This window comes from Heliangelus exortis, chromosome 3 (assembly GCF_036169615.1).
Source record: "Heliangelus exortis chromosome 3, bHelExo1.hap1, whole genome shotgun sequence".
In the NCBI taxonomy this organism is placed as follows: Eukaryota; Metazoa; Chordata; class Aves; order Apodiformes; family Trochilidae; genus Heliangelus; species Heliangelus exortis.
In genome coordinates, this window is record NC_092424.1 from 12,040,369 (window position 1) to 12,054,038 (window position 13,670).

The window sequence follows — 13,670 nt, forward strand, 5'->3', positions numbered from 1 at the left end:
GCCTATCAGGAAGGGCTTTATACCGGAGTGGAAGTGACCTCACTCCCCGAGGCGGAGCTGGGAAGCTTTCGCCCTGCAGAGAGCAATCGGGGCGCGCCTTGCAGGCGGCCAATCGGCGGGGCGGGCTCGCTTGTTGTTGCCGTGCGAGGCGGCTGCGCTGTAGGCGTCAGGTACCGGCTGCCACCGCCGCCACCGCCGCCGCAGGAGGGATCCCGGGAGGCCTTAGGTCCACTCGTCTCTCGCCGCCCCACCGGCCCCGCCGCCCCTGCGGAGGGCGGGGAGATGCAGCCCCCGGGCCCTCAGCAGCAGCCGCCGCTGTACCCCCCCAGCAACGGGGACTTCACCTTCGTCTCCTCGGCAGACGCCGAAGGTGAGCGCGGGGCCGCGGTTTGGGGCCGCTCTCGCTCTCCTGAGAGAGCCAGGCCAGGCCCGGGGGCAGCCGGCAGCTCCCCCTCCGCCGAGGCGAGAGCCGCTTTCCTTGCCCGCCTCCCCCCGGCTGGGGAGGTTGGTGGCGTGGCTGGAGGCGGAGCGGGGTGGTGGAGGTGGCCGCGGTCCCCGCTGCCATCGGGCCGCGGCCCTGGGACTCCGGCAGGTGCCGGGACCGGGCGTGAGGCGGGTGCGAGCCGCTGCCTTACCCGCCTGGCGGAAGAGCCCGGGTGGTAGGCCGGCCGCGGTATATGCTCCGGTATAGCCGTAACCGAGGCTGTGCCCAGCGAGCTAGCAGAGCCGTGGCATCCACTGTCATGGAACGCTCCTGGGTCCCGCGTTGCTGGAAACGCAGTTTGGTGTCTGTGAACCGTGTGTTCATATTCCCTCTAGTGCTGTGCCAAAGTCTCGGTGCCGTTTCTCATTTCAGCACGGTAATGAGGTGGGGGAAAGAATCCCAGCAGGTAGCTTAGGGCCCGCTGTGTAACTGCTGCACAAATGGATGTGGTGTACCGGTGTGCCATGAAGATCTGCTGTAAGACTGCAAGAATTAACATGCAAGAGTCAACACGGTGCTTATTTTGATGGAGAATGGACTTTTTTGTGCTCTACCGACTTTAACAACAAGCAATCCACTTTAGCTATGTATTTAGTTACTGCTGTAATTGAGTATAGTGGTAGGGAATTGGATAAATCTTGACTGGTGTGCCCCACCCTGGGAAAGAATTATCGAAGTGGAAAAATGACTATAGAATGCCAGTCCTAGGTAGTCTTGGCGCTTTTTTTTTTTTTTTTTGGTGCTGGTGTTTTGGTTTTTATTTCTCCACTTCAGCCCAAATGGGAATTCATGTGCTTCAGAGTGGAAATTATCTGGATTCCTGCTTAAAGTATTTGTTGAGCAATGCTGTACGCAGTCCAATGCAACTGCCTTTCCAGCAGGAAGTGTTGAATATTGGACTCAGCTCTGTGTTCTTTATGAACACAAGCAAGGCATGATCTCCTGTCTGCCAAGAGCTGCATGGACCTACCCTAACAAACAAAGGCATAAGCAAAATTAAAACAGCTTGATATTTCTAAATCAAAATACTACATCCTGCACTCTATTTTCTAGTTTTTCCCCAAATCTTGATCTTTATGAAAAACTGTATAAGCTGTTTTAATTTCCCATCTTATTTCTATGAGAGGTAGGAGCTGCTTCTTCTCCGTTAAGTGGACAGATACAGTATAAACCCAAACTTTTTTTCATTTCTTGTACTGCTTTTTCAAAATTGAGAACAAAGACTGTCTTGAAAACTGTTTTTCCACAATGCCTGCTTGAAATGAGGTGTGTGAGACCTTTCTGCTTCTGTGGTGGTCTGCCTAAGACAGTAGCAGGGAAGGCAGATTAAATCTCCCTTGTGAATATCAGAACCATCATTTCATATTCATCAATCACTGACTTCATAAAAGAGTTATGGACTGCTGTGTTTAATTATTTTGACAGCCACATCTGTACAGATACAGTAGCATGAACCTCTCCTTGCAAAGTAGTATTTTATTGTAGAATAAACAAATATTTTAAAATCACAAAAGGGTCACAGTAACGATATAAAACCTCTGAGGCTTTCTCTCTACCATGGTGCCCTGGCATTAAGAATACATATTTCTTTTTTCCTCCCTCTGTAAACAGCAGTGGAAGGCTTTGCTTGTGTCTGGTGACAACAGTGTATGTGTGACACACTTAAACAGTAGGAAAGACAAGTTCTTTTAAGTTACAGTGATTTTTGCAAGGATCCTGCACAGATGGTGTTTCAAAGATGGTGAATCAAAGCTGTGGATCATTAGCTCTCATGATTATGAAATGATTGGGAAGCATTTATGGCAAAGCTTAAATTTAAGGTTGAGTGGCCTAGTAAGATGATTTGGGAAGGAAATTTCTGTTAAATTCAGGGTGACCAGTGAACAGACATGCTGACTGATGACTGATATTCTGTCACTGAAAATTTTGTTTCTGTGAAGCTACATTGCATTTTGATGTCACAAATGTGATCTGTGAGCCTGAGTTGCCTCTGTGAGTATGGGTTTCAGAAGAACTTGCTATAGACAAGTGTTTGGGAGATATATTTCTAGAATATCTTTCTGTGTGTGAAGGACACACAGTGATGGAAAGGCAATATAAGATTTTATTTGGTGAAGTGAAAAGGTGTTGGATGAGAAGGGAGTTTTTGTTTCTCAATATATTTGTAATAAGGTTTGTACAAAAGGCTTGTATGTTTCTACTTGGACTTTTCCCTTTTAGCAAGTAATGGAATCTATGATTTCCCGAAGGAATAATTATTCCCCTCTTCTGTGTTTTTAATTTGTTCAAGTTGCTTCATATAATTTCAGTTACTGTTTTTTTTCATCTATATATAAATTAATATAGGAGGCAATACAATCAGTATTTATTGTGACTTTGACACAGCCAGAACATATGTAAATTGCTCTTAGCTTTGTTTTGTTAAGTACTGAGGAAGAGCAAGATCATAGTATTTTTTAAGAGAACTCTTTGTATCACTTTTTATTGGCTGGAGCCTAAGGATCTCTGACAGTATTCTTTTTCTGACAGTTTCATCTGTATTAAAAGGCAGGCTACAAAGGAAAACATCTACAAATGTTTTCCTTCTGTGAAAAATTAGACATAAAAGCAGAGAATGATTTTGGCTGAAACAATGTCACTGTACAGGATTGTACTCCAGAAGAGGTATAGGATGGTCAGCAAAAAAATGGTAAATCCACAACTAACACTATCAATGGACTTTGATTAGTTAACTCCTTTTATGCCTTTAAATGCTTCATGATAAGGCACAAATTGAAGCCTTTCTGTCATACCCTACCACTGTGTCATCAAAACAGGAGTCCCATGTAGAAGCTATAACTTTGCTTTTAAGACATAAAGCAATGTTACTACTGCATTAAAACCAGAAATATCCTTTCAAATGAATCTGTTGACGTATAATCCTATTCTATTACTGTGCATATTTCATGGTGATGACCAGCACATGTAGCTTTATATGTCTTATCTTCTAGTATTTTGAAATCAAATGGCCTTTGTCAAGACATAAAAAGGTGTATCTTTTTCTCCCTTTTCCTCCAAGATCTTAGTGGCTCCATAGCAGCTCCAGATGTTAAGCTAAATCTTGGAGGAGAATTCGTCAAAGAATCTACTGCATCTACATTCCTAAGACAGAGAGGTTATGGCTGGCTTCTGGAAGTAGAAGATGATGACCCAGAAGATAACAAGCCTCTACTGTATGTCATAATTATTTTGGGGTATTTATCTTTATTAGATGTGTAGGGAAAACAACTTGTAGGCTCTCAAATTATCCTACAGTCTTTTGCTTTGACTATTTGATAAATTAATTGATAAATTACTGATTGATAAAATTACTTGAGCAATTAGTTTTCTCTGATGCAGGAATGAAACGATTATGTTTCTTATTATGGGTTTCATTTTTAATGTAAAAGAGAGGTTTATTATTCATTGTGGGGGAGGAAGGAGGGAGGATGTAAATCCGGTTTTATTCATCTCTAGAAATATAAAGCTTTTGTGGCTTTTTCTTATGTTGTCTGTTGATCTTGTAATGGTTAAAAAATTAGACTATGTTCTTTATGTCCTCTGCACCAATGTTTCAAGTTTCTTTATGCTATCAAGAAATCAAAGGCTACGACAGTCGTTTGGAAAGATTTGTGTTAAGTAAATCCAAGTAAATTCTGTCGGTTACTCTTGATTGACAGTGCATTTACTTAATGTACAGTAGGGATGCTAGAAGCAAGGTAGCACAAACTTTATACTCTTTGATGCTGTCATATAATATAAAGCTAGATTAAAGGAAAAAAAGGTCCTTAAAACTGAAAATATCAACATCCCTTGTTCTGTTCACCAAACATGGTAGGCTGAAGAAAGTTTTCCCCTTGTCCTGCACCTAAGCAACTTTATTCTCTGTGTTTCAATGTCTTCTAATGTGAATTAAAGATGATAATGCTTTAAAAAGATTGAGTGAGCACGAGAGTATTCTGGAGAACTCAAATGAGAGTGTTGGGAGAGAATGGGTATCTGGAGAGCTAAGGAAACTGCTACTTGAAAAATACTTTAAATTGTAGCATGCAGAAATAGCTCCTTGAGTGAATACATCTGTTCTGTAAACCTCTAACTTTTAATAAAGAAACAGATTGGTGTGCTGAGGTGAAAACATAAGTCCATATTCTTTAACTTTTTATACCACAAAAAAACTAGTTTCTGAATCAAGCTAAGTGTTCTAAGCTGCTGATTGCTGGAAGCAAGGAGAACATGCCAGGCAAATGGTCATTTTGTGGCAAACAGGATGAATATAATCATTCCTAGCAGGGAAGACCTTAATCTGACTTTGATGGAGCAGTTTTTATGCAATTCTGATTATTCCCAGAATATGTGCTGTCATGAAGTTTTGTGATAAGGATATTAAGAACAGCAGTCAGCTAAGGGAAGGTAGTGCTACTGTGCAATCTGTTTGTTCAATAGAGAGATGTATACTCCAGACCCTGGTTATCTGTTACACCTACTATGACTTCTTAGGTGAGCTAACTGTCAGCCTCATGCCAAAGGCAGTTTATTTACATGAGAAACTATCAGAAGCCCTAGATTACAAAGAATTACTTCCGGACAGGAAATATTTGTTATGGAGTCTTCAGGGTAAAATACAGGAATGGTCCATCATGTTTGGTAAATGGAGTAAAGTAAAGGCTTCTAGTCTACTCCTTAGTTTTAGGGGTGTTTTAAATGAAATTTTTGTTACTTGGTCATGGGTTAGTAATACCAATTCTGAAATAGCTTCAGTAATCCTGAAATTGGTTTGAGACACTATTTATTTATTTATTTATTTAAAAGAAATCGTGGTGAATCGTGTCTTTGTGTTAATTTCTTGTTACAACTTTTCTCAGGGAAAAATCACAAAGCAAAGCCTTGTACAAAACTTTCATTAATAGCTTAAGATATGATTTTGTGCTTTTTTTGTTGGTTTTTTTTTTCCCCTCACTGTGTTCTTAAGTGTAGAGCAGACGAGTTATCTGCCAGAAGGTCTCTTGCACCTTCTTCAGAGCTCCTCAGTCATAAGTGTGTAGGCAAAACACTACTGTATGGTTTTGTCTTAAGGTTCCACACATAACTTAGAGAAGTGTAATTGCCTATTACTTGGAATGTTCACTTCCCTCCCCTTAACCTAGGACAATCAGGATAAGACATACCAGTTAAGAGCTTCCTATGCAGAAGAATCTTTTGGTCAATTTGTAGCTGCTTACAGAAATCTGTAGCAAGGTGTGGAAAAGGCAATTAGACAAGATGGAGAGGTTTTGTCAGAATTTATTGCTAGTTTAATTGGATTTTGTTTATTTTTTGCCTAGATTGGAAACAAGCCAGTAATTAAACTATTGGCATTGTTTTCAAGGCAAGTTAAGCCCCATTTGATTTTTAAAAATTGTTTTTACCTTGTGTATTTTGAATGGTTTAAGATTACTGAATGTAAAGGTTTTCTTTCTTGACATCATACTTCTGTGTGTACGTCTCTTGTAAGTTGTTAGAGTGGTATGAAAGTCTCCTGTGTTGCTGCATGTTAGAAAATAGATCTGCTGTTTTAATATAAAATGTTAGGCTTCATTGTATATGTTTTCTGTTCAGTCATGTAATTGGTTTTTGAATAATTAAGTATATGTGGCTGTGTCACAACAGTTATTGAGTACAGGATGAAGGCACAGTGTTGCTCTACTGTGGACAAACTGTTTGCTAGTCATGGCTTCAGAAAGCCTTATGCGTAGCAGAAGACTTGCCCTGTAATCCTACTTAATCCTCCCAACCTAATTTTTTTATGCTCTGCTTCTTTACTGAGGTGTATAGTAATGCTCTGTTCCTTTACATTTTCAGGGAAGAACTTGACATTGATCTGAAGGATATTTACTACAAAATTCGATGTGTGTTGATGCCTATGCCATCTCTTGGGTTTAATAGGCAGGTAGTGAGAGACAATCCAGACTTCTGGGGTCCTCTGGCAGTTGTCCTCTTCTTCTCAATGATTTCATTATATGGACAGTTTAAGGTAGGTATAAGCCTTCTACCTAGAAAGAAATCTAAACTAAATTTGGGGACATGATTGCTAAACAATTTGCACTGTAATGTAGGTGGAAAGTCTTTTCATCACATACTAATTCAGGGCATTTCAAACGCTGTTTCTTAAGTTAACATGTAGAAAGTAGTAAGAAAGTAATGGGACTTATCCCATGGATAAGTCAATCATGATGAAATGTCAGGTTTATTTTTATATGTAGAACAAAGGAAAGATGTGGTTTCTGGAGAAAACAGATTGTTACTAATGGGTTTATGTCATATTAGTGAATCAGAGAATTTTATTTGTAACCTTTTGTTAAGGTGCTTTTCATTACTAAAAAGTGTTACTGAAGAACATTTGTTTGGGTGCCACGAATTTTTATTGCCTGACAAATAAAGCTACTTGTTTAATTCATACTGTAATACCACTGTTAACTGGTATATTTAATCTTCATTCATGCAATTTGCTGTTTTGTCCTCCCTGCTCTGTTTATAGACTTTTCCCATAATTCCTTTTGAACTCTCGGGTGAATAGCATTGTGCAGATTTGTTTGTCCTACTTAAACAGAGTTAGCTTTTTTCCTTTATATTCATATTGAAATAGAGCAGTGGTATCATCATAAGTCACAGATTAATGTAAGCCTAGGTGATCCTGCTTTGGAAATTCTTATGACTTTATGTTTATAGTTGTTTATTGTATTGTACTACATTGTATATACAATGTAGTATAGCAGTAAGCAATATGTAGATTAGCAGAATGGGCTTATGCAAGGATATTTTGTGAATGGTGAGGTAAAGTTGCTCCTTCTGCAACCTCTGCTTTCCAGATGTTGTACCAAATGATGACTAAGAATTAATTTTCAATGCCTTGTTTCTATGAGACAAAGTGAGTAAACTAAACCACTGTATTATTCAAGTCTTCTGGGTGGACTACTTAGCTGCCTCCTAATTGAAGCAAGGACCATTCCTTGATCCCATGACACATAAACTATCTTCTGCAGTTTGTGTACCTACTCCACTTGAACAGTAGGTCTAATGTTTCTTAGGAAGAGTGGATTTACCATACAAATGGAAGAGTATTGTACATGTATGAGGAGGGAAAGTTAGTATCTAGCAACAGGTTGAGTGATACCAGCTAGACCAGATGGAGTGAATGGTGAGCTGGAGAAAGATGAGTGTTCCTGCTCGAAGACTTTATTCTGGTCCTCTTCTTTTACACAGTGGAAGAAAGGAGGAGGTAAATAGAGGCCGTATACTGTTTTCACATACAGCATAAATCCATTATCTTTGTCTTTAATTTTTTTAAGTGGTGATGTGATTTTTATCTGGTTTTAAATGCAAAGAAAAATCATAACCTATTTGATTCTTCTGTGAATCTGGAACTTCTAATTAAACAAAAAATTTGTATTGAGTCTTAACTTTGTTTTTAAGAGCAGCTGTTGTACATATAGAAATACAGAGACTGGACTGATACTGTTTCTCTCTAATAAGATATTTCAAAAAGGACAGCTTCACTTTTAATCCTCCCAGTGGCTCAACTCCAAGAATAGCTAAGTTACTTTGAAGGTTCTGTTAAGTCAGAGAACAATTTTAAGATTTCTTCTTCAGTTTAAGAGCAGACTAATGAAAGAAGCAAGAAAATATAATTCCAGACTTTGCTTTAAGGAGTCTGGGGCTGTTTCTTAAGTTGTCATCATCATCAAGTTCTACTGAGACTTAAAGTACTATGTCTTCTGAGTTTTCTCAGTTTGAGGGAAGAATAAAATGATGCCTTTATGGCTGGTAGAAGCAGAATGCCATCTCCATGTATTTGTTGGGCTGACTTTTGAAAACTGAGTCTGCCTTTTGTAATAGGCAGGTTGTACACATTTACCCATACACATTTAGCCAGGGCGGTCTTAGCTTTAGTTTCAGTTAAGCTTTTCCTACTCTATATGATACTATAATACTTAAAAAACACACTGCAGTGCATTCCATGTTCACCAAACTTACCATTAATATGAGTCTGTAAATGGAACCTCAGAATTTTATCTGAAGTTGCATGGTGATGCTAAGTAAGATTCTTGCCAAATGCAGAATTCAGCTGTGAGTAATAAAAACCTTGACTACTGTGGAAGTGATTAACAGAAATGAGTTTTCCTTTCCCACAATTAAAATTATTAGTATAATTGAATTTTTCTTTTTTTCTTAAGGTTGTTTCTTGGATTATAACTATTTGGATATTTGGATCCTTGACAATTTTTTTACTGGCCAGGGTTCTTGGAGGAGAAGTAAGTATGCAAAAAGGACACAGAAGGAGATAATGTAAAGTCTCATGGCTACAAATTTTAGTAGTAATTGGGTTTTCTTGGAGGCTGGCTTTGGATCTTGTTTCCAACTACGAATGAATGTAGTTGGTAAGTGTAACATCTACATTTCAGGTTCTTGGTCTCCAAAATAAAATATAAAATGCAGAAATGGTACTGTGAATCCCAGAAATTTTAACAGGTGCCTGTGACCCAGAACTGAAGTCTATTCTTGAGAGAAGTGCTTTCAATTTTTTTGTCACTGAACTAGATGGGACCCTTTTTCCTCCTTTGCACTGATCTTGCACTGCCCTTTGTTAATTTTTTTTTTTTAACTGGTGCTAGCAGCAGTTGTATAATGCCCTTGCAGAGCACCTATCAGTATTTGGTTTTGTCCTTGGCCTGATGCAGTTTAGACCCATTAAAGGATGAAAGTCAATGCATGTTCTTCAACTGCAAAGCCAATTAAAACTCTGGCCTACATCCCTCCCTCCAGCTGCTTGCACCAGTAGGTTTGGAATAGCTGTTTGAGTTGATTACAAATTGAGTCACTTAGCAATTCAGGTGTAAAAACAAAATTACTTGGAGCAAGGCCCACAGACAGCTACAGTGGAATATACAGAAGTGTAGAAACTTCTTAAAATGGCTCTGCAGCAATAGTCTGTGTCATGAAGAACTAAATATTGTGAACTGAATATTGTGATAGTTGATTTTGGTATTTTGCTGTGCTTCTTGCATTAACGGTGAACTAGTGTTGCAGACTTCCTACATTATTTACCTTTATTTTAGTTTTTTAGATTTTTGTTTTAATCAGTATTGCTAGAGGCTTCTCGTGTGAACACTGTTTTGAAAGAAAATCTTTTTATAAATGTGATTACATAGTATTTTTGCATACCAGTGTAATCCAGATGCCCGCAAGTCCCTGTTCTGTGTTTCAAAATGTGCAATTATCAGAATGTATAAAGTGAGAAGGTCTAGGTTTGCACTGTTCACTGTGAAGGATCTACAGCCACAAGACATTGCTTGCAATGTGGTGACTTGTCTTGCCATTACATTTATCGTGTTAAATCCAAGACTATCTGAGCTCAGGAGTATTTCAAACTACAGTGAGGGAAAACCAAACATTTTAATCCTCATTAAGCTAAAAATAGTTATGAAAAAAATTTGAACATACTTGCTTAAGATAGTCATGATAACTTTAAACTGAAAATCAGAAGATTAAACTGAAAATCGGAAAATTAGAGGGATCAGGTTCTAGGTGTTCCACTGATGCCAAAAGCATTTAGGTACTTCATGCATTTATTTATGTGTAATGGATTTGAGTATGTTAATTCAGAAAATTATAGACTTTGCTGCTTATGACAGCCAGGACTACAGCTTGTGACTAAGAGATATGTTCTATTTCTATGCTCCTGAAAACCATAACTTATTTCCGAAGGAACTGAATGATTAATTACAGAAGTCTAGGGAGTGGCAGACAAAACCAATTCTCATAATAGCAAGCTTCCTTTAGCTGAAATATTATGAATACCTAACACATTATTATTATTGCTATTATGTTGTCATAACACAATTAAATCGTGTTTGGTGTCAAAAACTGAGTACTAAAATTCTTGGGTTTGTGTGGTTGGAAATTTCAGGTTGCTTATGGCCAAGTTCTTGGTGTGATAGGATATTCCCTGCTTCCCCTCATTGTCATAGCACCTGCACTTTTGGTGGTTGGATCATTTGAAGTTGTTTCGACCCTGATAAAAGTAAGTTCAGTACCATCTACTGAGAATTGCTTACACCTGTTTTTAAGTCACTTTACTTAATATTTCAAATGTTAATCTGTTCAAGACAAAATGTGTCCAAATATTCAGAACTTCAGTGTGAGCTCTCTGATCCTTTTGGTTAGCATAGTGGGTATGACTGCTAAATGACTTGTTTAAAATGTTTCTTTTGAGTACTAGGGGATGTACAGTGCTGTTGCTGTAACAAAACCTGTTGCTACCAGGTTAGCTTCTGCCTAAGTGTTTTGTTGTACTGTAATAGTTACACTGAAGTAGGATAATTTTAAGAAAAATTAAACTTCAAAATGGAGAATCCGAAAATAAGCTGTTCTATGCCTTCCCCCATCATACAGTTTATTTTTAGTTACTGCAGTATGAACATGACATTAGTCGTTGTTCTGAGACCTTCCATAGTGATAGCAGAACAAAGCTCTCAAAAGGTTTTGCAGAGAAAGTAAGAACTGTTCTCATTTTACAGATGTGAAATGTAAGGCACAAAGCAAGAACAACTTGCCTGTGATACCACCTGCTGTTGGACACCTCTTATGAAACTAGCAACATTTTCTGATAGATGCCAGAACTACATAAGTTCTTGGAACACTTAGACTATTTCATAAAGTACTCTATGAACTTCAGAAGCCTCTGAAGTTGTTGCTGAACTTTTGAGATGGTTGGCTGAAAAAATTCTGTTCCTAGCTAAGCTTTATGGAGTTTCTTGTCTGTTGGTTTGATTGATTTATGCCCTTTAGCTTGCTGGTGAACAGTCTAATTGAAGTACAGCCAAAGTGTATTATAAATAACAAAATTGCTGGGTTTATTTGATAACTTGCAATTACTACTATATGATGCAGTCAGGAAGAAAATTATTAACAGTTAACTAATATACTTAAAAAATTAATATATGTTAATGAAAACTGTTAACTTTATCACTACTAACATATGAACTTCAGGGTAAACCTGTGCAAGGCCTAACCTAACCTTTGCCTTGTTAGAATGAAAATGCAGGACAAACCCTGTATGGCCCAAACTACCTGTGCTGTGACAAGCTTCTGATACAGATTGAACTTTGGCAGGCCTTTCACTGTACCTGAAAAATAGGTTTCTGAGGTTGTTAACTTGAGGTGAGGACACAATAGTTAAGGGAAAGCTTATGAGCCAAACGCATCCTAAAATAAAAACTGGTAATATGATGCTGTGGTATATAGTGTAGTAGAAAGAGTCAAGAATAGTTCCTTAAAGAAAGGAGGGGTTAATAGTTGAGGATAAGTAAATTTAAAAGTTATTAATCCAGTGAAGTTTCAAATTATTGGTGTATGTAAGCATAGGGTTTGCTTTATGGTATCCATATGTGTTACATCAGAGAAAGCTTACTCTGCATCCTTAGCTGCTCACTTAAGTAAAAATGTCTCAAATAAAACCAGCATGTCTGATTATGAAGTATTTCTCTAAAATAAATGAAAATGCATAGTTTATTCTTTCAGAGTGTGTGTGTGTGTGTGTGTGTGTGTGTGTGTGTGTGTAAGGGGAATTCTTCCCGCAAAGTTGAAGAGATTTTCTTGGTAGTTGAAGAGATTTTCTGGTGGTGTCAGCTAAGGCTGTTCATCTTCTTTTTCAGTTGTTTGGAGTCTTCTGGGCTGCATACAGTGCTGCGTCATTACTAGTTGGAGAAGAATTCAAGACCAAGAAACCGCTTCTTATTTATCCAATATTTTTATTATACATTTACTTTCTGTCATTGTACACTGGGGTGTGATCTAGTGCAAGATGTGACCAGAAACCATATTTTATTCACTTTCAGACTGATAATGCATAAGATTAAGAAGGCTGGAGGTAAACACGTGACTGTTTTGTATCCAGGTGTCAAGATGTTTTAAGATTCAAGAGCATACTTGTGTATATTATTTAATGAAGCAATTGTAGCTATATAGATTTGTATCAAAGTTCTAGGTTTGTTTAAAACTTCAGATTTTATTGAACGAAATACCTTGTGTTTTATAAGAAAGTATAGCAAAACCACAACTCAGTACCTGTGCCAAAAGCACTAGGACCAGATTACTATATTTGAGAAGAAAAATGAGAAGTTAACTGTAACAATCTCAAAGTGCAATTTTTCTTTTGAGCTTAAACAGAGCTGGCTTTTTGGGCACAGCAAATTCTGTAGATAATATATATTTATGAAACAGTTCTGATTGTTCACAGAATAGTCTGTATAATCAAGATATGAAGATACTACTATTAATTTAGTGCCTCAGTTACACCTTGATTTGGCTATTGAGTTTTTATAAATTCCAATTTGTTTCCAAAACATGTATATATTGTGTATTTTGTATCAATGGCTTGTGTGTAGCATAAATACTCCTTGGCTGAGGATGTATATTGGGGTTTTAAAAATTGAAGATAAAAGTATTTGAAGTCTTCATTTATTATCTCTGACCAAAGGAGCGAGATATTTACTGTGTGACATGAATTAAATTGCATATTTAGAGAATCAAATTATTTTACTTAAGTATAAATTTACAGAGAAACGGGAACACCTTTCTCAGCTGCAGCACTGGCTAATGTCAGAGAAAAAAAATGATTTATCCAATTTGTGTGACCATAACAATGTTATTTTATTATGACAAAATAAAAATAATGCTTCTCTAACTGTTTTACAACATCTTGCTCTGTCTTGCTGTTAATAGCATGGTATTTAACACACATTCATTTTTTCCCCCCCAGTACTATCAATACCATCTAAAGAGAAATTAAAATTGTTTGTAAGGCCAAGTTCTCACTACATTAAATGAGGCATAATGACAGCCATAGTTACAGTCTTGCTAATTTTGACTCTCCAAGGATTATGTAATAACATGATGGTATGTTAAATATTTCCTGTGTACTGTGTTGATTGCTTATGTAATGTCCTTCTGTTAATGTTTCTTCACAAGAGAAGTCCCCTGAAGTTCACTCTGCATGGTACTAATTCAGGCATCTGCAATCTTCAGTATTTAGTGTATTGCCAAATAGATTTTAGGTTTCTTAATGTTTTTGGTTTGGGATTTTTGATTTTTTTTTCCCCCTTGGAATAACAGAAAAGAATTATTTTTTTTA

The 13,670-nt window shown here is 37.7% G+C and overlaps 1 protein-coding gene across 2 annotated transcripts; it reads left to right on the forward strand.

Moving 5' to 3' along the window:
* Positions 1-65: 65 nt before the first annotated feature.
* YIPF4 (Yip1 domain family member 4) lies at positions 66-13,234 on the forward strand. Of its 2 annotated transcripts, XM_071739195.1 has the most exons (6): positions 66-370; positions 3,543-3,696; positions 6,341-6,512; positions 8,713-8,790; positions 10,446-10,559; positions 12,193-13,234. In XM_071739195.1, the coding sequence occupies exons 1-6, from the start codon at positions 283-285 to the stop codon at positions 12,328-12,330; spliced, it is 744 nt and encodes a 247-aa protein (XP_071595296.1). In that variant the 5' UTR covers positions 66-282; the 3' UTR covers positions 12,331-13,234. The 2 variants fall into 2 exon arrangements, with proteins under 2 accessions (XP_071595296.1, XP_071595295.1); XM_071739194.1 differs by lacking the exon at positions 8,713-8,790 and having other exon boundaries at positions 97-370.
* Positions 13,235-13,670: the final 436 nt, after the last annotated feature.